Source organism: Nerophis ophidion, linkage group LG06, assembly GCF_033978795.1.
Source record: "Nerophis ophidion isolate RoL-2023_Sa linkage group LG06, RoL_Noph_v1.0, whole genome shotgun sequence".
Lineage (NCBI taxonomy): Eukaryota > Metazoa > Chordata > Actinopteri > Syngnathiformes > Syngnathidae > Nerophis > Nerophis ophidion.
Genome location: NC_084616.1, coordinates 59893081 through 59918563, shown reverse-complemented (window position 1 = coordinate 59918563; position 25483 = coordinate 59893081). Strand labels below are relative to the sequence as shown.

Below are 25483 nucleotides of genomic sequence, written 5' to 3'. Positions count from 1 at the left end.
TTTTGAAACCAAGAGCTACTTCTTGGGTATTGATTAATGCAAAGGGCTACCAGTTTGATACACACTTACATAAATTGCCAGAAATAGCGAGTTTGCTAAAAAAAATTGGTATTTCTGTCTGTCATTCCGTCGTACATTTTTTTTCCTTAATTGAACGGTTTAAAAGAGGAGAAAACACGAAAAAAATGAAAATTTAATTTTGAACCATAGTTTATCTTCAGTTTCGACTCTTTAAAATTCAAAATTCAACTGAAAAAAATGAAGAGAAAAACTAGCTAATTCGAATCTTTTTGAAAAAATTAAAAAAAGAATTTATGGAACATCATTAGTAATTTTTCCTGATTAAGATTAATTTTAGAATTTTGATGACATGTTTTAAACAGGTTGAAATCCAATCTGCACTTTTTTATAATATATAACAAATTGGACAAAGCTATATTTCTAACAAAGACAAATCATTATTTCTTCTAGATTTTCCATAACAATTTTTTTTAAAGAAATTCCAAAGACTTTGAAATAAGATTTAATTTGATTCTACAGATTTTCTAGATTTGCCAGAATAATTTTTTTGAACAAGTTTGAAGAAATGTTTCACAAATATTCTTTGTCGAAAAAACAGAAGCTAAAATGAAGAATTAAATTAAAATGTATTCATTATTCTTTACAATAAAAAAACAAATACTTGAACATTGATTTAAATTGTCAGGAAAGAAGACGAATGAATTTAAAAGGTAAAAAGGTAAATGTGTTTAAAAATCCTAAAATAATTTTTAAGGTTGTATCTTTTCTCTAAAATTGTCTTTCTGAAAGTTATAAGAAGCAAACTAAAAAAAAAAATGAATTTATTTAAACAAGTGAAGACCAAGTCTTTAAAATATTTTCTTGGATTTTCAAATTCTATTTGAGTTTTGTCTCTCTTAGAATTAAAAATGTTGAGTAAAGCGAGACCAGCTTGCTAGTAAATACATAATATTAAAAAAAAAATAGAGGCAGCTCACTGGTAAGTGCTGCTATTTGAGCTATTTTTACAACAGGCCAGCGGGCGACTCATCTGGTCCTTACGGGCTACCTGGTGCCGGCGGGCACCGCGTTGGTGACTCATGACCTACAGATTGACCATTTATCGAGAAACTTCTATAATTTCCGTCTTATATAAGTTATGGTTTCAACTTTGTTTCCCCCTAAATGTTAGCCTGTTTGCATGTAATTGTGATTGAGGTTACCAGATACCATACTTGCCAACCCTCACAGATTTTCCGGGAAACTCCCGGAATTCGGCGCCTCTCCCGAAAACTTCCCGGAAGAAATTTTCTCCTGAAAATCTCCCGAAATTCAGCAGGAGCTGAAAGGCCACGCCACGCCCCCTCCCCCGCTCAAACATGCACAGTTCGAAGCTTGAAAAGGAGGATTGCAGGTGGATCTGACGGCATTTAAAGTCATTTTTAAAAACGACTGCTAATCCTCCTCCTTTTCGACCGGACGACCGCGGAGAATAAAAGTAGGAACACTCCGGAGGCAGAAGTTCATTAAGAGGGGCGGACTCACCGGCTCTCAGCCATGTTTCCGTCACATAGAGGAAGTCAAGTCCGCGGGAAGTGAAGAAATCCTTCAGGATAAACGTTTAGTTTGTCAAAGATCTTGCGTTCACAAGACCGAACCTGGCGAGGGCCAGCACGTCCAAGGGCGCAGGTAATCCAGGTGGGGCCCGACACACAGCCCGCAGGTGGCGGGGGAGAGGAGCCACGAGTCGGGAAAGGAAGGCAGGAATCCGGCCAGGTGAAAAAGTTGACTGGGATGTCGAAAAACCAACGACGAAGTTGATCATATCAGTGGGAGAGGGGCAAAGATCCAACAGTGTTTGGCGGTCAGACACAAGCAGTGAGCTGACAGAGACGAAAATAGACGCAAACAACACAAAAACGAACAGAGCTGACAGCGAGATACAGCAGGGCAAAGCATATACTGGTGCCATCTTCTGGAAACTCAGAAGTGACGTTACTCAAATAGTGAAAGGTAAGTGTTGTTTGTTTTTTTTTAGTAACCAGCAAGCACGGTACAGTTAGAACAACTATGTTTTTATTACTGTGTATTTGAAAGGTGCCGTCTGAAATTCAACTATTTATTTTATTTATACATATAATAAAAAATATTTATATCTAGAATTTACTGAAAGTGAAGTATTTCATACGTATATACCTGTATATATATATATATATATATATATATATATGAAACACCACGCCCCCAAACCACGCCTCCGCCCCACCCCCGACCCCCACCCCCCGAAATTGGAGGTCTCAAGGTTGGAAAGTATGCCGGATACCAGAAACCTCAATTGACTGGAACTTCAAACTTCCACGGCCTCTTACTAGCGGTTAAAGTGCTGGAACCATAATAGTTCAATAGATAAACATTTTGTCAATAACACATTTTTAAACAACACATTTTACACATGCCTGCGTACAATATCACAACAAATGACAATCATATGGTTATTGTCAGTACTATCAGAAAACAAAGACTAAAACAAACTACAACCAACGCGAGCAATGGTTACATTGTTGAAAATAAGTACAGCATGCTAACGCCCAAAACTAAAGAGGAGATTTTACCAAGGTGTGCCTAGAGGCTACTGTTTCAAACGTTTCAGATTGCCACATAACTTTTTGTATATAGTCCACAATATGCAAACACGAATGAAAGATTTGGCCCTGCTATGATGCAGCAACTTGTCCAGGGTGTGCACCGCCTTCAACCCGAATGCAGCTCAGTTAGGCTCAAGCACCCCTCACGACTTCAAGAGAGACAAGTGGTTGGAAAATAAATGGATGGATGGAATGACAAATTATTTTATCACTTGATTTGGCTGTCTCCATACATTTCACATTGCCATGATGACAGCGGTGCTAACGTTGGAACCCATTTCCTCAGCGTATCAGCGTATTGAGAACGAAATAGGCACTGACACTACCCACATCCACAAAGGTTTTATTTGTCAAAAATACATTTTGCCCTGACAGTTCGAATACACATCAACATACAGGCTAAGGGCCTTATATTTCCCCCGTTAGCCTTTATGTCGATGTGTCATTGACCGGGCTAGCATGCTAAGCCTTACACTAGAAGCTATGCACCATCACACTAAGCATTCTTTGCACGAACATACCAGCTTTGTTAGACAAGATGATAGACTGTATTGGACAATATAGTTTACAAACCAAATGTCCATTTCCATTTATTACAAGAAATAAAAAAACTTAAATGCCTGACTTATCTATCAAGGAGGAAATTAGCAAGATAGGCGTCAAATGAAAAAATCTTCTCCAACTTCAATCGTCTCCATCTTTCAAAGGCATCCCCCATACAAAACCTTGTTTTGTTCCTGGCTTTGTCATGAATACTTTGACAATCCTAACTACGCATTTTAGATTGACTAAGGTCTGACATGTTTAGTAACTTTACCAGTGGCAGTAGCCAGATGAAGACGGCGGTGCATAACTGGTAACCTGGATGTGACGAACTCACAGACTTTCTAATTGGTTAAAAACTGTAGAGGGCTGGTTATCGATATGAAAACAATAATATTCCGGGGCTGTAAATTAATTTTGAAAGAGCATATCCCGGCTGAACTACTGTTATCAGTTATAGAAGTATTTGAAAAGAACATGATTTATTGATGCCTTTTGACATATCAGGGCCATTTTAATTATTACATGTGGCTTTTTCAAGCTCTTCAATTTTCAAACCATTCTTACTGTTAATTTAAACTTTTTTCTAATTTAATTGTGCAGTCATTCCGCTTATAAATTCAGCTCCAGCAATGATTGGGGCTTTTCCACATCTAACAGACTTGCATGAACAGTTTTAAATTGTTTTTTTTATGTTTCATTATATCTATTATGTGCTTTTGTTTTATGCTCTTTGTTTCTTGCTATGTTGTCCAGCACTTTGGTTCAGCTTTAGCTGATATAAGGGGCTCTACAACTAAAGTTTGATGATTAAAAAAACTTTTATATATATATATATATATATATATATATATATATATATATATATATATATTCCAGGCTCGGGATCTTTCTGTGTGGAGTTTGCAATTTCTCCCCGTGAATAAGTGGGTTCCCTCCGGGTACTCCGGCTTCCTCCCACTTCCAAAGACACGCACCTGGGGATAGGTTGATTGGCAACACTAAATTGGCCTTAGTGTGTGAATGTGAGTGTGAATGTTGTCTGTCTATCTGTGTTGGCCCTGTGATGAGGTGGCGACTTGTCCAGGGTGTACCCCGCCTCCCGCCCGATTGTAGCTGAGATAGGCGCCAGCGCCCCCCGCGACCCCAAAAGGTAATAAGCGGTAGGAAATGGATGGATGGATATATAGGGTGGTCTGCACCAATTTTGCACTTGTTAGCAAATGAACAAACAGTCAAAGTAGATCACACTAACAACATGCCCATTGATAAACACACACGCTATTTATCAACATTTGTTATTTGAGATCTTAGTATACCAGACCATAGGTTTGCTGGAAACGAATTAAAAATATATTGAATTAAATGTAAGACTGCACACATTGTCATACGCCCATATTTACAATAGCAAGATGTGTTGACAGTTAGCTATTTGTGGAAAACCAAACAAAATATTACAAACATCTCACGGTATAATATCGTACACTGTCTAGCCAGTCAAAGAAAAAGATACACTAATAATTTGTGGGACCATCTTTATCTGTGATGGTGAGACGCAGTTGCTGTGGCATCATTTTCTCAAGCTTCTGCAGTGTTTTTTTTATTTCCCTCAGTCGAGATGTCTTCCGCCAATATCCTTAATTTCCGTCCACAGTTGCAATATTTTTTTTTTTGCCATGGACCACTGCACGTTTACAAGCAGTTCTTCCACTTTTTAATAATTTGTTGGCCAGTTGTTTAACCTAATTTTAGTAGTTCCAGCAATCCCCTTGGACATCTTCTCATGTTTGTTGCATGCCAATAATTTGACCCCTCTGAAACAGATTCACATCATTTTCAGGATGAGTTTATTCAACGTGTTTGTTCAATCAATTGATATGCTATTCATTGCATAAGCTAGACTTTTTGCTCGGTGGATCATGATAACCCATGCAGTAATCATCCAATGGGAGGCTCTTACCTATTTGCTTAGGTAAATCCAAGTGGTGACAATTATTTATAATTATTAGATGTTATACGTTGGCAGTTTGGCTGATAAGTCTATATGTTTTTTTATGCCACTCAACCTTTCAATTTTATATCGAAAATAAGTGATTTGCAACCTTTACGCGACATTATCTTTTCAATATGTTTTAAGGATTATCTCCCGCATTGTAATAATGGCTTGTAGCACAAAATAACTACACCTGTGCGTAGTTTGGATATCTAACCTTAATTATAATTGCATGTATAGTCTATCGTAACGACAAGACTACAAATTGCTTCTCTGGAACTGCATTTGTGTGTGTGCACGCATTCCTTAAATATACGTGTGAAGCAGACAAAAAAAATTTATCTTACTGACAAGCAATTCTTATACAATAGAATAAGTAAATTAAAAAATATATATACGCTTAAGGAATGTATACAGTGACTTCCAGTTCATAAGCCACCACTTTTTTCTGATGCTTTGCGCCATACTAATTTAAGGACTTCTTTCCAGGTTTTACATTTTGCCAATAGTTTTTGCCTCGCCACATCAGACCAATGAAATTCCCGAACAAGTCACAGTGGACCAATGAAATAGTTCACATTATATAAAACACACTCGCACAATCATTCAAATATCCATTTAGCACATTATGGACTCTCCCCCAACATGGAGAACAAACTACGAAATGTACCAGACACAACCCCGAAGCCAAAGACGATTGAAAAAGGAAGCAATCGCTGCATGGAATGGAAATCTGCAACAACTAACAGCCTCCCAAAGGTCTGACCGCCGCGCACTGAAGAAGACAACTTCAGCGGTTTCAGTGCACAATCGAGGGGATGGATGAAGACCACGCTCAATGACTTCTCCGGTCGACTGCTGTATGTCGTGTTACAGGCACTGTCTTTTGTTAAACTTGTGAATGAACACAAACGCCTGTGTAAAATTCTTCATGTTTCAACATGTACACCTGAGGCCTATAGACTTAAGCGTTAGGGTGAGAATAAACCTGTTCTTTATATATTTTTTTGGTTTGAAAAATGTTACTAGCTAATTACAAACAGCCCCTTTAAGCATGAATGAAACTCTGGAAAAGTAATTTTCTTTAAAGTATGCAATATATGCATATAGAGGGCAGACAATGTCTAGTGTTCTTTTCCTTTTTTTCTTTTTATCTCACTGCTTTGTGATCTACCATGTGCTGCATACAGTGGAGTGTTAATTGCTATAGCGGTGTGTGGTGGACTTGCAGACACACCAAACTTTGCTTTCATTTGTGGTTCCACTCTTTTTCTCAGGTCTTTCTTCCATCACTTTTTTCACCTCATCATTTTACCATCAATTTCTTTTTTTTTTTTTTTCTTTTTTCTTCTTCCTTATTTTAACTTGGAACATCGCTACTTTTAAATATGTCTACTGTAATCAACGATGTACTTAATCTACCCATGCTTTTCCTCAGAATTGCTGCCGATGCAGTTTCCCCTTATCTTCATTTTTGATCAACTGTAAACAGTATCATAGCAAATATGTTGCCAGTCTGCAGGAGGTTCAATCAATCAATCAATGTTTACTTATATAGCCCTAAATCACTAGTGTCTCAAAGGGCTGCACAAACCACTACGACATCCTCGGTAGGCCCACATAAGGGCAAGGAAAAATTCACACCCAGTGGGACGTCGGTGACAATGATGACTATGAGAACCTTGGAGAGGAGGAAAGCAATGGATGTCGAGCGGGTCTAACATGATACTGTGAAAGTTCAATCCATAATGGATCCAACACAGTCGCAAGAGTCCAGTCCAAAGCGGATCCAACACAGCAGCGAGAGTCCCGTTCACAGCGGAGCCAGCAGGAAAACATCCCAAGCGGAGGCAAATCAGCAGCGCAGAGATGTCCCCAGCTGATACACAGGCGAGCAGTACATGGCCACCGGATCGGAACGGACCCCCTCCACAAGGGAGAGTGGGACATAGGAGAAAAAAAAAAGAAACGGCAGATCAACTGGTCTAAAAAGGGAGTCTATTTAAAGGCTAGAGTATACAAATGAGTTTTAAGGTGAGACTTAAATGCTTCTGCTGAGGTGGCATCTCGAACTTTTACCGGGAGGGCATTCCAGAGTACTGGAGCCCAAAATGAAAACGCTCTATAGCCCGCAGACTTTTTTTGGGCTTTGGGAATCACTAATAAGCCGGAGTCCTTTGAACGCAGATTTCTTGCCGGGACATATGGTACAATACAATCGGCAAGATAGGATGGAGCTAGACCATGTAGTATTTTATACCTAAGTAGTAAAACCTTAAAGTCACATCTTAAGTGCACAGGAAGCCAGTGCAGGTGAGCCAGTACAGGCGTAATGTGATCAAACTTTCTTGCTGGTTGCTGTATCATTTTTCTTTCACCTCATCCAGTTTATGAAAACATCTCAGTAACTTAATACTTAATATAATGATAGTGGGGTGTATTGAGGATGGTGATGATAAGGAATACAGGGCACTGGTGGAGGACTTTGTCACATGGTGTGGAAAGAACCACCTCCAGCTTAATGTGACGAAGACCAAGGAGCTGGTTGTGGACCTGGGAAGGAGGAGGAGTACTCCGGCGCCCCCTGTTTCCATCAGGGGGGTCGATGTGGACATGGTTGAGGATTATAAATACCTCGGAGTACACATGGACAACAAGCTGAATGGGTCAAAACACGCTGAGGCCCTCAACAAGAAGGGACAGAGCCGCCGCTACTTCCTCAGGAGGCTAGGATCCTTCAACGTCTGTACAAAGATGTTGAAGATGTTCCACGAGACGGTGGTGGCGAGCGCTTTCTTGTATGCCGTGGCAGCGGGCTGAGAGTGAGGGACGCAAACAGACTGGACAAGTTGGTAGAGAAGGCCAGTAACGTGGTGGGAGTGGACCTGGACTCTCTGGCGGTGGTGTCAGACAGGAGAAGTCTAGCAAAACTGCTAGCCATTATGGACAACACCTTCCATCCACTACACTCGGACCTTGCGGAGAGACTGAGCACGTTCAGTGGAAGGCTCAGACTCCCAAAATGCAACACGGGACGACACAGGAGGTCCTTCATACCAACAGCCATCAGACTGTATAATGCATATGTTCCTTGACTGAACTTAAATGTAGAATATATGCAGACTATACCTATATTATTCATATATTATATATCATATATATAATATATGTCATATATTATTTTTTATTATTATTATTGTTTATTGTGAGCGAACTGTGGTGCTGAATTTCCCCCAGGGATCAATAAAGTACCCTCTATTCTATTCTTTTCTATTCATAACCAAAACATGCATGTAATTACTAGCCCTGTTTATGTACACCGTGTGCGTGAATACTGAATCCAAACACACAGTAATATCAGATCCATAGTCTATAAATGTATTTTCTGAAGGCCCCAACACAAACTAGAAGATAATATTGCAAATGGCCTATGGTTGTATACTTGCTAACTTCAACCAGAACTGTTTTGTAGGAGTACAGGCTGTCCGTGCACAGCAAAGAGTGATTATGTCCTTGCTTGTGTCCCCATTCTGCATAAGTAGCCCTGAGACTTGTTACAATGCAAGCGAGTCTCACCAAGCATCTCTCCGCTCACAGTTCAGCAGCCTTTTAATCCTCATCATCACCGACCCCGAACCCATGCTTCTGACCTCCTCATGCGCTCTGCGTTGCATGCACAGAAGACCACACACAGTCTTGTGCCCTCCGTGGCCCCTCCATTCAATTGCACCAGTAAAAATTTGCATCCATTCCAAAGATTTTCACACAAAGGATCCCATGTAATTTGTTGCCGTGTATGTCAACCACTGACCTTCTTCCTTAAAAATCTCTCTAACTGCAGTTTAATAGTGATTTTAAATATTAATCTACTTGCCAAGCAAATGATATGTCAGTGTGTTTGCAATTTCACATCTATGCCATGAGGCACAGCTTGTGACTATGTCATTTGAAGCACATTGGAAACCACTTTTTGATATACTTTGAACGTGGAAACTGGGACAGACAAGAAGACCATTTAAATCAGGGGTCGGGAACCTTTTTGGCTGAGCGAGCCATTTAAGACAAATATTTTAAAATGTATTTCTGTGAGAGCCATATAATATTTTTTCAAACTGAATACAACTAAATGTCTTCATTTTTAAGTAAACCCAACATTTATAGGGTATTATATGTCACAAACTCGCATGGCAGCAGTAGTGGCGACCCCAAGATGCAGGAACCAGGAGAACGAAGTGCAGGTAAGATGCTTTTAATACCATCAACAGAAGAGAATGAAGCAGTCTGGCATGTACAGCTCTAAACAATAGTCAATCTTCAATCCCTGAGGAGCGCGTGAGACAAGCATGATAGAAACATGTTGATTGGCAGCCGGTGTGGACCGGCTGCCAATCAACAGCAGGTGAGGGAAACAAACACAGCGCCTAGCGGGACAAGCAGGAAATGGAAACAAAATAAGAGCACTGATGGGAGGTACATACGAAACAAAGTAGCACAAACAGAAATTAAGTGACAGATCTTCACAAAATGAGTATGTTATTCTTTTTAATAACATTGTTATCCTGAAGCTAACCGACGATAAATAAAATACTTCTTACCATTAATGCGACTTCTTGAACAGGTGCGGTAGAAAAACAGATGGATGGATTAAAATGTATGAGAATGTTTTATATTTTGAACGTCATTTTTAACACTGTGATTACCAGCGGAATTATTCATTGCTTATCATGTTAAGCAATGTCAGCTTAAATTTATCTGAGAGCCAGATGCAGTCATCAAAACAGCCACATTTAGCTCGAGAGCCATGGGTTCCCTACCCCTGATTTAAATCATAAAAGTGTGTATTTGCATGTTTAGCACAAGAATGTGTCTTTTTCTGTCCAGCAATTTCTAAAGATGCTGTCAGAAACAGACACACTCACACACATTCTCCTTGCAAGACATAATGGTATTACATTTGTTTTTCAACACATGTAATACTTTTGTTTGACATACTGTGGGGAAGGGGGCTGGAATTAAAGTTTTCTGTTACATTTGAAAACCACATCTGCTGCTCTGTGCGCCTTCTATCAGAGAATTAAAAACGAACCCGAATTCCTTCACTGATAGATCACAGAACTAACTTACACATTCAGACATCACACCTGGCAAGACAGCAACTATTCACACAGCCACCCAGTTTGTCCAACACATGAAAGGACATCATGAAGGCTGGATTAAAAAGTTATTTTTCACAGGGCAGCGATAGACAACAGTGGATATGACTAATATATTTCTAGGGCTACTTAATGATTAGTGGACAAAGCTCTACATCAGGGGTACCCAAACATTTTGCCTTCAAGGGCCAAAGGAAAAATGTGCCAATGGACTGTGGTGGATTTTAAGCTTACAGCAGCACTATACAGTAAGTGAGGAGTTTAACTCATATGACTGAATAAAACGTACTGAAGATTGTCATATTTGATATGTAGAGCAACTTGTTAGCCTCGATATGTCATTAATGTGTATTACATTTTCAGTCCACCCTTTGGCACCACTGATCTAAATGCATAAAATCCTTGGTTAAACCTGATTGCAAAATTTTAATATTGAGATTTTGAATGTGCCTAACCTTCCTAAAAGGAAAACCCTTTGTAACCATTAAAAGGTGGTTAGATAATGTTGGTGTGGAAGAACTTTAGAACCCTAAACTCAACCCCTTTCAAAAAACAGTTGGAATCCCAATATCAGTGACCTCCTACATGACAAATATTGTTGTGTTAGTTAAATTGCTGGGGCTCAAATCTTAATCCGAGCTCTTTTCACATTTGCCCTTTAAGCAGGTTTGTGCAAACATTGTAATTGAATTGAGAATGTCTTCCAAACTCATCATAATCGCTTCAGATTTTGACCTGTCAATTATGTATCCTGAAATGACAATGAAATCCTTCAAACGTTTTAAAGGAGCAGGGCCATAAGTCACTGAAACATTAGTGTAAGGTATGAAATCACCAGCGTATAATGATAACTTGTGGGTCTTAGTCTTATCGGGTATACCTAAAATTGATAGATCAATTGTAATTAATTCTGCTAAAGGAACTATACTAACAGCACATGCAGTAGGAAGGGGATTCAAATGGCCCAATTTGTTGTGGTTTACCTAAAACATGAAATGTGACAGATTGTGGGGTGCACTACTCACATTAACCACCAAATAGCAGTAAAGTGTTGAATATCTTAAAATGTGTTTTGTGACAATTCCAACTTTCCATCATTTTCAGCAGACTGCACTGCAAAAATGATTGACTTCCCCCATCCTCTCACGCGAGATACACCCAGGAATGGGGCAATACCTTTCCTTACTGTTGTTTCTCAGTAAAAAGATAGATAGAAAATGAAACTAACTTCATCTCCAGAATCTCCTCCAGCTGTTTTCGTCGGTCCTGTCGCAGGCTGGTAAGATGCCCATCTCGTTCATGCAGAGTCTGCTGAGTGGAGGATAAACGCAACTTGTAGCTATCCAGCTCCTGTCGTGTCTTCTCCAGGGCCCGCATTAGCTCCTCCAGCTAGTAGAGGAGAGACATAGTTTAGGAACAAACAATGCAATGGAATGTTTTATGTTTACTAACTGTAAAAACCAGCCAGTCTGGAGAGATGCAATAAAAGTGATGCATCAAATTTTGCCTCTACAAGGATATAACATAATACACATCTCATAGAGCTAATCAAGGTAACCAAAACAGGAGAAACATGTTTCAGAATAACTGCGGTTACATGGGCATTTCCAACCGTTTTTGGTCCCCTGCTGTTCAGTTGTCCCTCAAAGGTCAGTTTTCCAATTGTTAGTTTTACGGTGTTTACATGCGCTGCAAGAACTAGTGTATGCCGTTTACATGTGAAGTAGGGGTCAAAGCCGACACCCACTCCCCTTGACTCCCCTGCTGCCAAGGTCAGCGGTCTAGTCCCAAATAATTCAACCATTGGTTTTAATGGACAAAACCGGCAGGATTCCAACCATGAATTGATTTACGTGGACCTCGACTTAAACAAGTTGAAAAACTTATTCGGGTGTTACCATTTAGTGGTCAATTGTACGGAATATGTACTGTACTGTGCAATCTACTAATAAAAGTTTCAATCAATCAATCACTGGTGTTGTTCTGTTTTTTAGCCCTATAGTATGCCGTCTTGAGCGTCTTCTAACGATACTTAACCTGCTCTGTTGTCCTATCGCGCAAGTCTTCACACACTTTTTTATAAATGTCACAGTTGAAAAACTTATTCGGGAGTTACCATTTAGTGGTCAATTGTACGGAATATGTACTGTACTGTGCAATTTACTAATGAAAGTTTCAATCAATCAATCACTGGTGTTGTTCTGTTTTTTAGCCTTATAGTATGCCGTCTTGAGCGTCTTCTAACGATACTTAACCTGCTATGTTGTCCTATCGCGCAAGTCTTCACACACTTTTTTATAAATGTCACCGTTCCTGTGCTTTCTTCCATCTATACAAGCCATGATGTTAAGTTATTTCAAAATGCTAAGGAAGACCGTAGTCACCTTGTCACACCAGTAATGCTGACTTTTGCGCGCCATGCTGTTTGTTCGTATTTCTCCTTCTTCTTCCTCGTTCTCAAGTCTCTCCCGCCCCGCTTTTGAAGTGTCACTCGACGTAAAACCGTAAATGTGATTGCGTTCCGTCCAACGTCACAGTAAATATGTCTCTGGTGTATACATGCGGGATTAAAAAGGTTGTGGACAAGCGTACCCCGGCAGTCCAAAACGGTTCATTCGCACATGCAGTGGGGAAAAAAAGTATATAGTCAGCCACCGATTGTGCAAGTTCTCCCACTTAAAATGATGACATCCATCCATCCATCTTCTTCCGCTTATCCGAGGTCGGGTCGCGGGGGCAGCAGCCTAAGCAGGGAAGGCCAGACTTCCCTCTCCCCAGCCACTTCGTCTAGCTCTTCCCGGCGGATCCCGAGGCATTCCCAGGCCAGCCGGGAGACATAGTCTTCCCAACGTGTCCTGGGTCTTCCCCGTGGCCTCCTACCGGTTGGACGTGCCCTAAACAGCTCCCTCGGGAGGCGTTCGGGTGGCATCCTGACTAGATGCCCGAACCACCTCATCTGGCTCCTCTCGATGTGGAGGAGCAGCGGCTTTACTTTGAGTTTTTCCCGGATGACAGAGCTTCTCACCCTATCTCTAAGGGAGAGCCCCGCCACACGGCGGAGGAAAGTAATTTCGGCCGCTTGTACCCGTGATCTTATCCTTTCGGTCATGACCCAAAGCTCATGACCATAGGTGAGGATGGGAACGTAGATCGACCGGTAAATTGAGAGCTTTGCCTTCAGGCTCAGCTCCTTCTTCACCACAACGGATCGGTACAACGTCCGCATTACTGAAGACGCCGCACCGATCCGCCTGTCGATCTCACGATCCACTCTTCCCTCACTGGTGAACAAGACTCCTAGGTACTTGAACTCCTCCACTTGGGGCAGGGTCTCCTCCCCAACCCGGAGATGGCACTCCACCCTTTTCCGGGAGAGAACCATGGACTCGGATTTGGAGGTGCTGATTCTCGTTCCGGCCGCTTCACACTTGGCTGCGAACCGATCCAGTGAGAGCTGAAGATCCCGGCCAGATGAAGCCAACAGGACCACATCGTCTGCAAAAAGCAGAGACCTAATACCGCGGCCACCAAACCAGAACCCCTCAATGCCTTGACTGTGCCTAGAAATTCTGTCCATAAAAGTTATGAACAGAATCGGAGACAAAGGGCAGCCTTGGCGGAGTCCAACCCTCACTGGAAACGTGTCCGACTTACTGCCAGCAATGCGGACCAAGCTCTGACACTGATCGTACAGGGATCGGACTGCCACAATAAGACAGTCCGATACCCCATACTCTGAGCACTCCCCACAAGACTTCCCGAGGGACACGGTCGAATGCCTTCTCCAAGTCCACAAAGCACATGTAGACTGGTTGGGCGAACTCCCATGCACCCTCAAGAACCCTGCCGAGAGTATAGACCTGGTCCACAGTTCCACGACCAGGACGAAAACCACAATGTTCCTCCTGAATCCGAGGTTCGACAGAACGAGTTGAGTTTATACCAAAAAAGTTCTATTTTGGTTTCATCTGACCACATGACATTCTCCCAATCCTCTGCTGTATCATCCATGTATCCATTTTGGTATAAACTCAACTCGTCGTGTTTGGAGGAAGAAGAATACTGAGTTGCATCCCAAGAACACCATACCTACTGTGAAGCATGGGGGTGGAAACATTATGCTTTGGGACTGTTTTTCGGCTAAGGGGACAGGACGATTGATCCGTGTTAAGGAAAGAATGAATGGGGCCATGTATCGTGAAATTTGGAGCCAAAACGTCCTTCCATCAGTGAGAGCTTTGAATGGTTGACCAAATACTTATTTTCCACCATAATTTACAAATACATTCTTTAAAATTCTTACAATGTGAATTCCTGGATTTTTTTTTCACATTCTGTCTTTCACAGTTGAAGTGTACCTATGATGAAAATTACAGACCTCTGTCATCATTTTAAGTGGGAGAACTTGCACAGTCAGTGGCTGACTAAATACTTTTTTGCCCCACTGTAGGTTGGGGCCCGGAACGGTTATTTCCCGCGTTTACATGTGTAGTGCAGAGGGAAAACTGAACAGCAGGGGAACAAAAAAGTTTGGAAAATGTGCATGTAACCAGGCTCAATGATGCAGTGCAATTTGATTAACCACAGTTAAATGAACACCTTTGTGACAGTTTTAATCAAGCAATCAAATGGATTGTTTACATTTAAAAAAGGTAGACTTTTAGATTCTGCAGGTATACCAAACGATGTGTTTAGTCGGTGTAGTGCGTGTACAAAAGGCAACAATTCTGTTAAATGAATGAATGGAATGTATGGCTGTTTGAAAATGAGGGCTGGGTTAAATGACCATAATTGGTTGCACTGGCATCTAGTCTTCCCTCGCCTCCTCTTCTTTTCCATTGCTAATTTTTTCACACGCTGGAGTGTTTGTCTACAGTCTAGAGCAGGTGAGATCAATGAGCACATATGCCCTCCAACCGTGCAGCCCCACTTGTCCCACCTGAGTGTCTAACAGGCAGGATGTGACCTCTGGGCATCATTACCCTAACACAGGAAGTATGTAATTGTCTGAGAGCAAGCACTTCACCAAAGGATGCAGTGCTGTAGTAGTTAGGCTTTTTTTTAAACGATGTAAGTGTATGACCTGAAGAACATCAACTGGTCTTTCTTCAATTGTGACAAGTTGTAGATTTCTGATACAAAACACATTTGACAAATTATTGTTGGATCCAAAACAAAGGGATGGAAGGAGAAATGAAAACTAAGTAGAACGCCCTCCATGGGGTGCGACATAAAAGAAAGAACCGGCCTCTTTTATGATGAGGCCAAATCGTTCGCACATTTTCAGGACGCTCCCCATCTCCGCCTGCTTGGTAGGTGTGTTTCACAGATGTCCAACTGTGCTCACTGTTCCCTTAGATCACTTTAGGAGTGAAGGAACGGTTGGGGGGGAATATGGGAAAACTTTGAACACAATGCACTGAAGCCGTTCGATGAAAGTAAATAGACTCAACACGCCTGCCAACAAAAGCTGACCTCATGAAAGTCCAACAAAAAAAAATTGCTAAACAACTTGTCAAATTGTCTAAAATCAACTAGTAGTCTCCCAGCAGTGTGTGGGGGATGGATAAACTGATAGCTGGGCACTGTTAACTCTGCCAGGAGGTTATGTAATTGTTGCCATTAGTCCGTCTGTCAGTTAGCAAAATAAAGTGGAATTGCGATTCAAGAACGCCTCATTGTACAAACTTTTTGAAAAGCTAACCATCGACCGAATAAGAATAAGTTTTAGTGTACACGAATCTTGTGTCCATGTACGAACGTGGAACGAATGTGTGCCATTGGGTCTCTCGCAATGCAGCCCAGCGGTTGTTGGCAAGCTGATTGATCTCCAGTGCGCATTCAGTCGGCAGAGTGCTCCTGCGACTATGTTACTTTGTTTAGCCTTTTCGCAACATTTTTCTAGTTTTGCTAGCTCAATATGAGTCCAAAGAAAGCAATGGACAAGCAATGTGTGGTTTAAAACATTCAACATTCATTCTCCCGCTCCCTTCAGCTCAGCACCAGGAAGACTAACTGTCAAGGTAAAATGGTATTTAGTTTGTATTCCTAATTATTAGGGATGTAACGGTATTATAAATACCACAGTATTTCTGTATGTTCTTGTACGTTATTTGTTTTTTGGACAATAAATCTGGTACGAGTTATGTTGCTAGCAAACAGGCAAACAACCCCAAGCCTAAACATAACCTATTTGGCAGAGGTAAGACAGTCTGCATTCTACAAAGCGAAGCAAAGCACGCCACTTTCATTTACAGCGTTTCCAATGCGACAAAGAGCGAGCTGTAATAGCCGCTCCGCATGGCGAAAAACCATCATAAAAAATGTTCAATGCGAGAAATAGAAGTAGACTAATAGCTACTTGATACATCCTTAATAGATCCATCTATTTTTTTTTACTGCTTGTCTGTCACATCCACAGGGGGAAAAACAGGGTTGGACAAGTCCCCACTTCATAAACAGTCACACTAAAAATATATTTCAAACCAACGAAGCTAAACATCATTTTGTGAGGTATTTACATTATTACAATTTATGTTGAGAAGCAACATTTGAATGAACATAAGACATTACCACTGTACCATAATGCAAAAGTTGAAAGACACGAAACTGTACAATATTCTTTTACACTTGTTACACTGGATGTTTACAGTGTTACTTTAAAGATATAAATCCTAAGTCATTTATTTTAATATTTACTTAATAGAATAGAATAGAATAGAATAGAATAGAATAGAATAGAAAGTACTTTATTGATCCCTGGGGGAAATTCAGCAGTGGATGTTACAGTACAATTATTTTCACAGAGAAATACTTGTTTGTAGTAAAAAAAAAAAACAACTATATATATATATATATATATATATATATATATATATATATATATATATATACATATATATATATATATATACATATATATATATATATATGTATATATATATATATATATATATATATATATATGTAGGTGTGGGAAAAAAATCACAAGACTACTTCATCTCTACAGAACTGTTTCATGAGGGGTTCCCTCAATCATCAGGATATATATATATATATATATATATATATATATATATATATATATATATGTATAATTAAGACTTTTTAGCATTATGTTTGTTTTCAATTACAGTTAGCATGTTAATCCTAAAAATTTCTGCCATTTTATTTTACACACGATGGCATTATTTCTTGGACAGAATAAATAAATGATAAATGGGTTGTACTTGTACAGCGCTTTTCTACCTTCAAGGTACTCAAAGCGCTTTTGACACTACTTCCACATTTACCCATTCACACACACATTCACACACTGATGGAGGGAGCTGCCATGCAAGGCGCTAACCAGCACCCATCAGGAGCAAGGGTGAAGTGTCTTGCTCAGGACACAACGGACGTGGCGAGGTTGGTACTAGGTGGGGATTGAACCAGGGACCCTCGGGTTGCGCACGGCCACTCTCCCCACTGCGCCACGCCGTCCCATATGCTGCAATAATATCGTACCGTGGTCTTAATACCGTAATAATATCGTGCCCTGAGCTTTTAAACCCTTACACTACTACTAATCATTGTCACGACCTGGCTTTTAAATCTAAGGAGTTTTGTAAATTTGGAACAGTGAGAGCACCACAGGGCTAGTGACAGTGTGTATGCACTTTCTAATGCGGACAGTTTGGCTATTGTTGTTATATGTTGGTTTGATATTTCCTACTGTACAGTGCTTTATACTGTGTTTATTGTGTACAGACTTTTACTAAAAGATGAATTTTGTAGAGGCTGGAACCCATTATCCATGTGTACATTTTTTCTTATGGATACATTTACTTCAATATGCAAACTTTCCTATTCACAATCCCGGTTCAATAACCAACTGAGTTCCACTGCAACTCAAAAAGTTATCAGCAGATTAATGATAAAAATAATAATGGATTAGATTTATATTGCGCTTTTCTATTATTAGATACTCAAAGTGCTCAAAGAGAAGTGGGAACCCATCATTTATTCACACCTGGTGATGGTAAGCTACATCTGTAGCCACAGCTGCCCTGGGGTAGACTGACGGAAGCGTGGCTGCCAGTTTGCGCCTACGGCCCCTCCGACCACTTCCTATCATTCATTCATCATTCATTCACCAGTGTGAGCGGCACTGGGGGCAAAGGTGAAGTGTCCTGCCCAAGGACACAACGGCAGCGATTTGGATGTCAATAGAAGGGGAGCGAACCTGCAACCCTAAGGTTTTCTGGCACGGCCGCTCAACCCAATACGCCATGCAGCCCCTAGATTGTCATGAAACTTTCAGGAAATGTCCAAACTACTATTACTGACAATAGCGTACAATCTGTATCTTTTATAGCACGATTGATAGCTTAAAAAAATAAGGACGGGTCTTCATGTAATTTTCAGAAATTGTCCGAAATGGGTGAAGGAACAAGTTATTACATTTTGGGGACTTAGCCGGATCACTGTCTGGATTCAAGACTGTTTTAATATTGTGATGTCTGCGCTCTCTGATTGCTATTCTGGGTTTTCATGTTTGTTGTTGTTGAAAAGCCACAGTGTCTATTATGAAAACCAAATGTCACACATCCCATATTTGTCAGCCCAATATTAGTCCACCACCCAGCCTAGCCCTTGTGTCACAATCACATCATTAATAAGGAATACAATGCATTTTAGTGAAATTAGGGACTTAATCATCTTAGTGGTGAGCCTGTGCGTGCTAATTTAGCTCAACTTCAAGGGAAAGCCTCCAGCCAGGCTAAGGCTTACTAAGACTGGCTAAGCTGATTGAGGGTTTAGAGGTAAAGGCCAAATCCCCCTTTGTCCATTTGCGTCGGTGTTGCAGGTTCAAAGGCCTAGTTCAAATGCCACAGGAAGGTGGGGGGCATTAGACATCAAGACAGATAGAAGGATAAAGGCAGGGAAAGTGTGGAGATAATCAAGTGAGACGAGTTAAGAAGGCAGATGGGTTAGAGGGAGGCTCAAGATGAGACAGAGTGAGTTGGTTGGACACACTGGGACTTTTCATTGAGGGTGTGAAGAAAAGTGACCAAGAGAATTACCCATGGTTCAATTCAGCCATTTAGGCGATGAAAAACTTTCAGCGCATTACACATCATGAGACTGATTACATTGGAACAGACAGGAGAAGAAAGAACTTTTCAAGGGGTGGGCAAATGTGAGAATGTCAGGAATGGTGCCAGGATCAGGTGATACTTTCCTGACCTTACTGACTTTAATGTTTTGTTCTCTCCTTGGTGAGAGGCAAGGTTGACAAACGTGGAAATGCGTGCTTATGTTCGCATGTAACCTTCCTCTTGTGTGCATGACGTCATGTTGGCTCCCAGAGTTCAATGTGCTGACAGCAGTGAGCAGTGAGCGTCATTAGGGCCGAGCAGCTCCAGCACTGAGCCAAATGGTTATCTTTTGTTGGGTGGACAGCATGACTGCTACATTCTGGCTCCAAATGCATCAAGTCCATTCACCAGCAAGGGAACACAATGGGTCAGTATGTTCTCTGCATGTAGGGGCCCGACTGTTTACAAGCTGATGGCTTTTGGAGTGTCACGCTTTGGAAAGGCATTCATTAGTTCACATTGGGGGGGAAAAAGCCTCTGAGCGTGTGAAAAGTCCCACCACCAAGTTTTTTTTTTTCCAATCTGCCATTGCCTGAAAATATTGTTTAATAAACACTGTATCCGTGTGTCCGCATGCTGACTGTAGTGTTAGCATGAAAGGGGTATTGATTACATTGGCTTTGACAGAAATTCTTAAACTGAATTTCACTTTTCCTTAAATATCTGCTTCAAACAACCATAAGTGTTTAGTCTTGTCGGTTTTGTCATACATTTCCTGTGTCAGTAAAAAAACATTGTGTGTGCAGCTGTGATGCAGCACGATTACAACAACCCCTATGAAAATGGTATTCTATAAAAAATTATCTTGTGGATCATTAAAGTTTGTCTAAGTCGAAGTCTAAATCTTATTTCCACCTATAACCACAAGTGACCCCTGTGTTATTAATGGCACTCGATAAAGTGAGGACAATCTATCGTATTTTCAGGACTAGAAGCCGCTAATCTTTTCCAACGCTTCGACACCGACAGCTTACAAAACGGTGAGACTAATTTATGGGTTTTCTTCGCTAACAGCCAAAATGTTTTGTGTTTAACAAACAGTTTTAATTTTAAACCGACAGATACACTGAAGAAGTGGGTTATTGTTGGTACGACGATGGAATCTTTTGGACGAGTTTGTTTACTGCGGTTTGAACATTTACTTCCTCTTTCATGCCTTCAACCGGAAGGTTGTGTTTCTGTTCAAAATGATTCTTCATTCATCACTTCAAGCAACGTTTCTAAGTTTTACAATATTACTGGAACAATTCATGCTTACCCTAAATCATCCCATGTGTTTTATGCATATTTGTATGTGCTATCAAAATGTAATAAAGCTAGCATTGTTAGCATTAGCAATAATGCTAACACTTTAAAATTGTATGTGTTAGTGTTATTAACCCTACAGGGGCGTTTGTTGTGTATTAATTCAGTTTCGTAAATTGTCCAAAACGTCACTGTGGAGTTGATGAATCTGTTAGCTGATTGGACAACTAGCTTCTGCGCCAAGTAGGTTCATGATGATGACTTTTGTTTTGTTTGATCAGCAGTTTTACTGCAGTATGACAGGCACTGTTCGGAAACAATTAAGGAATTTAAATACAAATGTTAAAATATCTAATTTCACAAAGTATAAATCTGTGGTTTACGGTCCATGCGGCTATGTATGTAAACATATTTTTCTCAAAAGGGTTGTGGGTGGGTGTAAATTCCGGTGCGCTTTGTTCAAATGCGCCTCCAAACAAAAATTAGGAAACCTACTTTTCTTTCATCCTGCTGTTTTCCTTCATAAAGTTCATAGAAAAATGTATCAAATACAGCTGGATAATCTGAGACTATGAAAAATTTACCAGTTATCAATCAGAATGATAGTACAGCATGTACGTTTAGGTAATTGATTAACAAATCAGGGTTCTACAAAACCTAATTTCCCAATACGAGCACTGTACAGTATGTACTCCAGTACACACAGGTTTATAAGGCATGATAACTGAAGGACGTCAAGAAGCAGCGTGCAGGCAAGATGCTGACTTATTCTCAAGGCAAAAGACGAAAATCAAACCATCGTTCACTGGAAACCATCTTTCGCTTGAGGCTAGCTTAAGCTTAGTATAGTAATGCAGAGAGTCAATAGCATGGGATTCAAGAAATACAAAAACTAGGGAGTGGCGTAAGCCAAACAAACGTCATGTGTATTGAAAAAGACTGCCAGACAAAGTGTAGCGAGAGGCAGTTATAAACAGCTCTCTGATTAGTGATCCATAGCAGGTGAGCGTCCCAACCACTAATCAGAGGCAGGTGCAAGAAATCAGGATGCATGACAACAAGAAAAAAGCTGAAACAGAAATAGACAATGAACTAAGGATAATATTACCAAACTAAACATCACTAACATGACCCGGGCAACGGGACATGACAGTACCCTCTCCCTTTAAAGGATAGATTCCAGACACAGAAAAAAAGGTTCAAAGTCACAGGAGGGTGGAGGGAGAAGTTGACGGCGAGTCGTCAGGCCAATTATTCCCGTAGCCACCAGAGACAAGTCTGGTGGCGGCGGCAAGTTGAACGCTGCTGCAGCTGGCTAGGGGGGCTATCACAGACAAAGCTGTGTGGTTGATAATAAGTCCACAGCAGGCAGTTTGGTCCACGCCCCAGCCAAGGGCATAGCTACTGATGGCGTCCATTGACTGGCCTTATTTGTGGCTGAAAAGGGCGCTTCTGCAGCAGGAGAACTGATAGCAGGGATGGAGGCGAGGCTGGAGCTGGCTGATGAGCTGGTGGCCTCGTCACTGGAGATGAGGATGATGGCGTCGTCCTTAGACCCACTGGAGACAAGGATAGTGGCGTCATCCAAAGACCCACAGGAGAAAAAGATAGTGGCGTTGTCTGAAGACCAACTAGAGACGAGAACGTTGCCGTCATCGGAAGACCCACTCAAGATGAGGATGGTGGTGTTGTTTTGAGACCCACTGGAGACTAGAATGGTGGCATGGTTAGGACATCCACTAGAGACGAGGATGGTGACGTGGTCGGGAGACCCATTGGAGACAAAGATGGTGGCATCACCGGAAGACCCACTGGAGACAAGGATGGCCGTGCAGGATTGGTTGGATGTATGACTGCTTGGACGAGCTCAGGTGGAGCTGACATCGCTTCATTGGAACGAGTTTAACTTGATTGGAATTCGAAGCTAGATCGAGCTTGGCTGCTGGTGGTGTTGGCACAAAAAGCTGATCTCTCGTTTTCATCTCAATCAACACCTTCCAGTAGCACTCGTTTATCCAGGCCATACTGTGCTTCTCTGGAGGGTCCTTGGTAGATTGCGGTGCGGGAGAAGAAAGCAGACTTGCCAACCCTCCCGATTTTACCGGAAGATTCCCGAATTTCAGTGCCTCTCCCGAAAATCTCCCGAATTTCTCCAGATTTCCACCCGGAAATCAATATTGGGGGCGTGCCTTAAAGCCTTTAGTGTCCTCTACAACCTGTCGTCATGTCCACAGGCCCAGTCACATAACATATGCGGCTTTTACACACACATAAGTGAATGCATTGCATACTTGATCAACAGCCATCACACTGAGGGTGGTCGTATAAACAACTTTAACACTGTTACAAATATGCGCTGTTACAAATACGCCTCACACTGTGAACCCACACCTAACACGAATGACAAACACATTTCAGAAGAACAACCGAACCGTAACACAACAAAAACACAAGTGTTTATAATACGCAGAAGCTTTTGCAGCACTAACTCTTCCGGGATGCTACAATATACACCCCTGCTACCACCAAACCCCGCCCCCAGAACCCCGCTCCCCCTACCTCAACCCCCCTCCCCCATCTCGCGAATTCGGAGGTCTCAAGGTTGGCAAGTATGGAGGGAAGTGGAGCTGGAGTTTTAGCCAATAGCGCTCCCGCTGGTGGATTGGTAAATTGGGAAGGTTGGCAGGTATGCAAGTTTGGAATAGATTAGCAGAAAAGGAATTGCCATGTCCAACATTTGACAACACAAATGTTTTTTTTTTCTAAATTAATGCAGAATAATTTTTCAAAAAAAGTGTTAAAAAGTTTTCCCAGAAGAGTGGGAGGTGTTGGAACTGCAGACCTGTCATGGCCAAACGTCCTAATACTCAAGCCAGTAAAGTGTAGGTTTATACATTTTTTAGCTGGCCATAAACCGTATGCATGGTGAAAATGTAAACTTAGAATGCCAGACCTGCAGCATCATGCAAAATACAAAAGAGACATAACTTGAGATGTCATATTGGCTTATGTCAATATGTCTGCTTCTAATTAGTGTAAAAGTATTTAGGGTTAACCGTAGACTGCCTGTAGGTAAACACTTCTGCCACATGAGGGTGCTTATTTCGCTCCTTGGGCCTTTGGTGAGCTTTAACGTGGACTGCATGATAAGCAGTACTTGTAGGCATTCTGTAAATGAATGTTTGCAAAACACATCAGGTCCACCTGTCTCTGATCCTGAACACGGTTTGTCTCCTCTTGAGCCCACAGAACCTCTCTTTGAGCAGAAGTGTTTATGCTCTCCCTCAGGGCCTTCTCCAACTGCCTGATCTGCTCAGCTGTCTCCTGCATGGCATCCTGGGAGGCTGAGAGAGGAAGCTGAGAGGCAAGTAGGTTTTACAAGAATAAGTAGAAAGTAAAGTGATGAGGGGAGAGAGTTTTTTTTTTTTTAATTATTTTAAACTTTTCCATTTTTTTCTTATAAGACCATGATTGTCATTGTAAAAGTGGAATGAAAGAATTACAGCAGTCCAAAATTGTGGCAAGAGAGCATATATTATATATATATATATATATATATATATATATATATATATATATATATATATATATATATATATATATATATATACAGTGGGGCAAAAAAGTATTTAGTCAGCCACCGATTGTGCAAGTTCTCTCACTTAAAATGAAGACAGAGGTCTGTAATTTTCATCATAGGTACACTTCAACTGTGAAAGACAGAATGTGAAAAAAAAATTCATATTGTAGGAATTTAAAAGAATTTATTTGTAAATTATGGTGAAAAATAAGTATTTGGTCAACCATTCAAAACTCTCACTGATGGAAGGAGGTTTTGGCTCAAAATCTCACGATACATGGCCCCATTTATTCTTTCCTTAACACGGATCAATCGTCCTGTCCCCTTAGCAGAAAAACAGCCACAAAGCATGATGTTTCCACACCCATGCTTCACAGTAGGTATGGTGTTCTTTGGATGCAACTCAGTATTCTTCTTCCTCCAAACACTACGAGTTGAGTTTATACCAAAAAGTTCTATTTTGGTTTCATCTGACCACATGACATTCTCCCAATCCTCTGCTGTATCATCCATGTATCCATTTTGGTATAAACTCAACTTGTTGTGTTTGGAGGAAGAAGAATACTGAGTTGCATCCCAAGAACACCACACCTACTGTGAAGCATGGGGGTGGAAACATCATACTTTGGGGCTGTTTTTTCTGCTAAAGGGACAGGACGATTGATCCGTGTTAAGGAAAGAATGAATGGGGCCATGTATCGTGAGATTTTGAATCAAAACCTTCTTCCATCAGTGAGAGCTTTGAATGGTTGACCAAATACTTATTTTTGATCATAATTTACTAATACATTCTTTAAAATTCCTAAAAGGTGAATTCCTGGATTTTTTTTCACATTCTGTCTTTCACAGTTAAAGTGTACCTATGATGAAAATTACAGACCTCTGTCATTATTTTAAGTGGGAGAACTTGCACAATCGGTGGCTGACTAAATACTTTTTTGCCCCACTGTATATATATATATATATATATATATATATATATATATATATATATATATATATATATATATATATATATATATATATATATATATAAACACTAAAAAGAAACAGCTTACAAGAATGTAAAATGTTCTGAGCTTTGTGAATTTTCATATCGTGTGCAAGATTCTTAATATTCCCATGCAAAATGCAGTGTGTGTGTGTGTGTGTGTGTGTGTGTGTGTGTGTGTGTGTGTGTGTGT

At 40.8% G+C, this 25483-nt stretch overlaps 1 protein-coding gene across 2 annotated transcripts in view; it reads right to left on the bottom strand.

Annotated features, from left to right (window-relative positions):
• The window catches only part of LOC133555033 (ELKS/Rab6-interacting/CAST family member 1), a 488824-nt gene that overhangs the window by 253793 nt on the left and 209548 nt on the right, over window positions 1-25483 (bottom strand). The window contains exons 12-13 of one of the 2 annotated variants that reach the window (XM_061904451.1): window positions 23924-24076; window positions 11563-11723 (exon numbers count right to left, since the gene is read on the bottom strand). In XM_061904451.1, coding sequence (XP_061760435.1) covers window positions 11563-11723; window positions 23924-24076 — 314 coding nt within the window. The remainder of the gene's footprint in view (window positions 1-11562; window positions 11724-23923; window positions 24077-25483) is intronic. The other variant, XM_061904452.1, reaches the window with a different exon arrangement.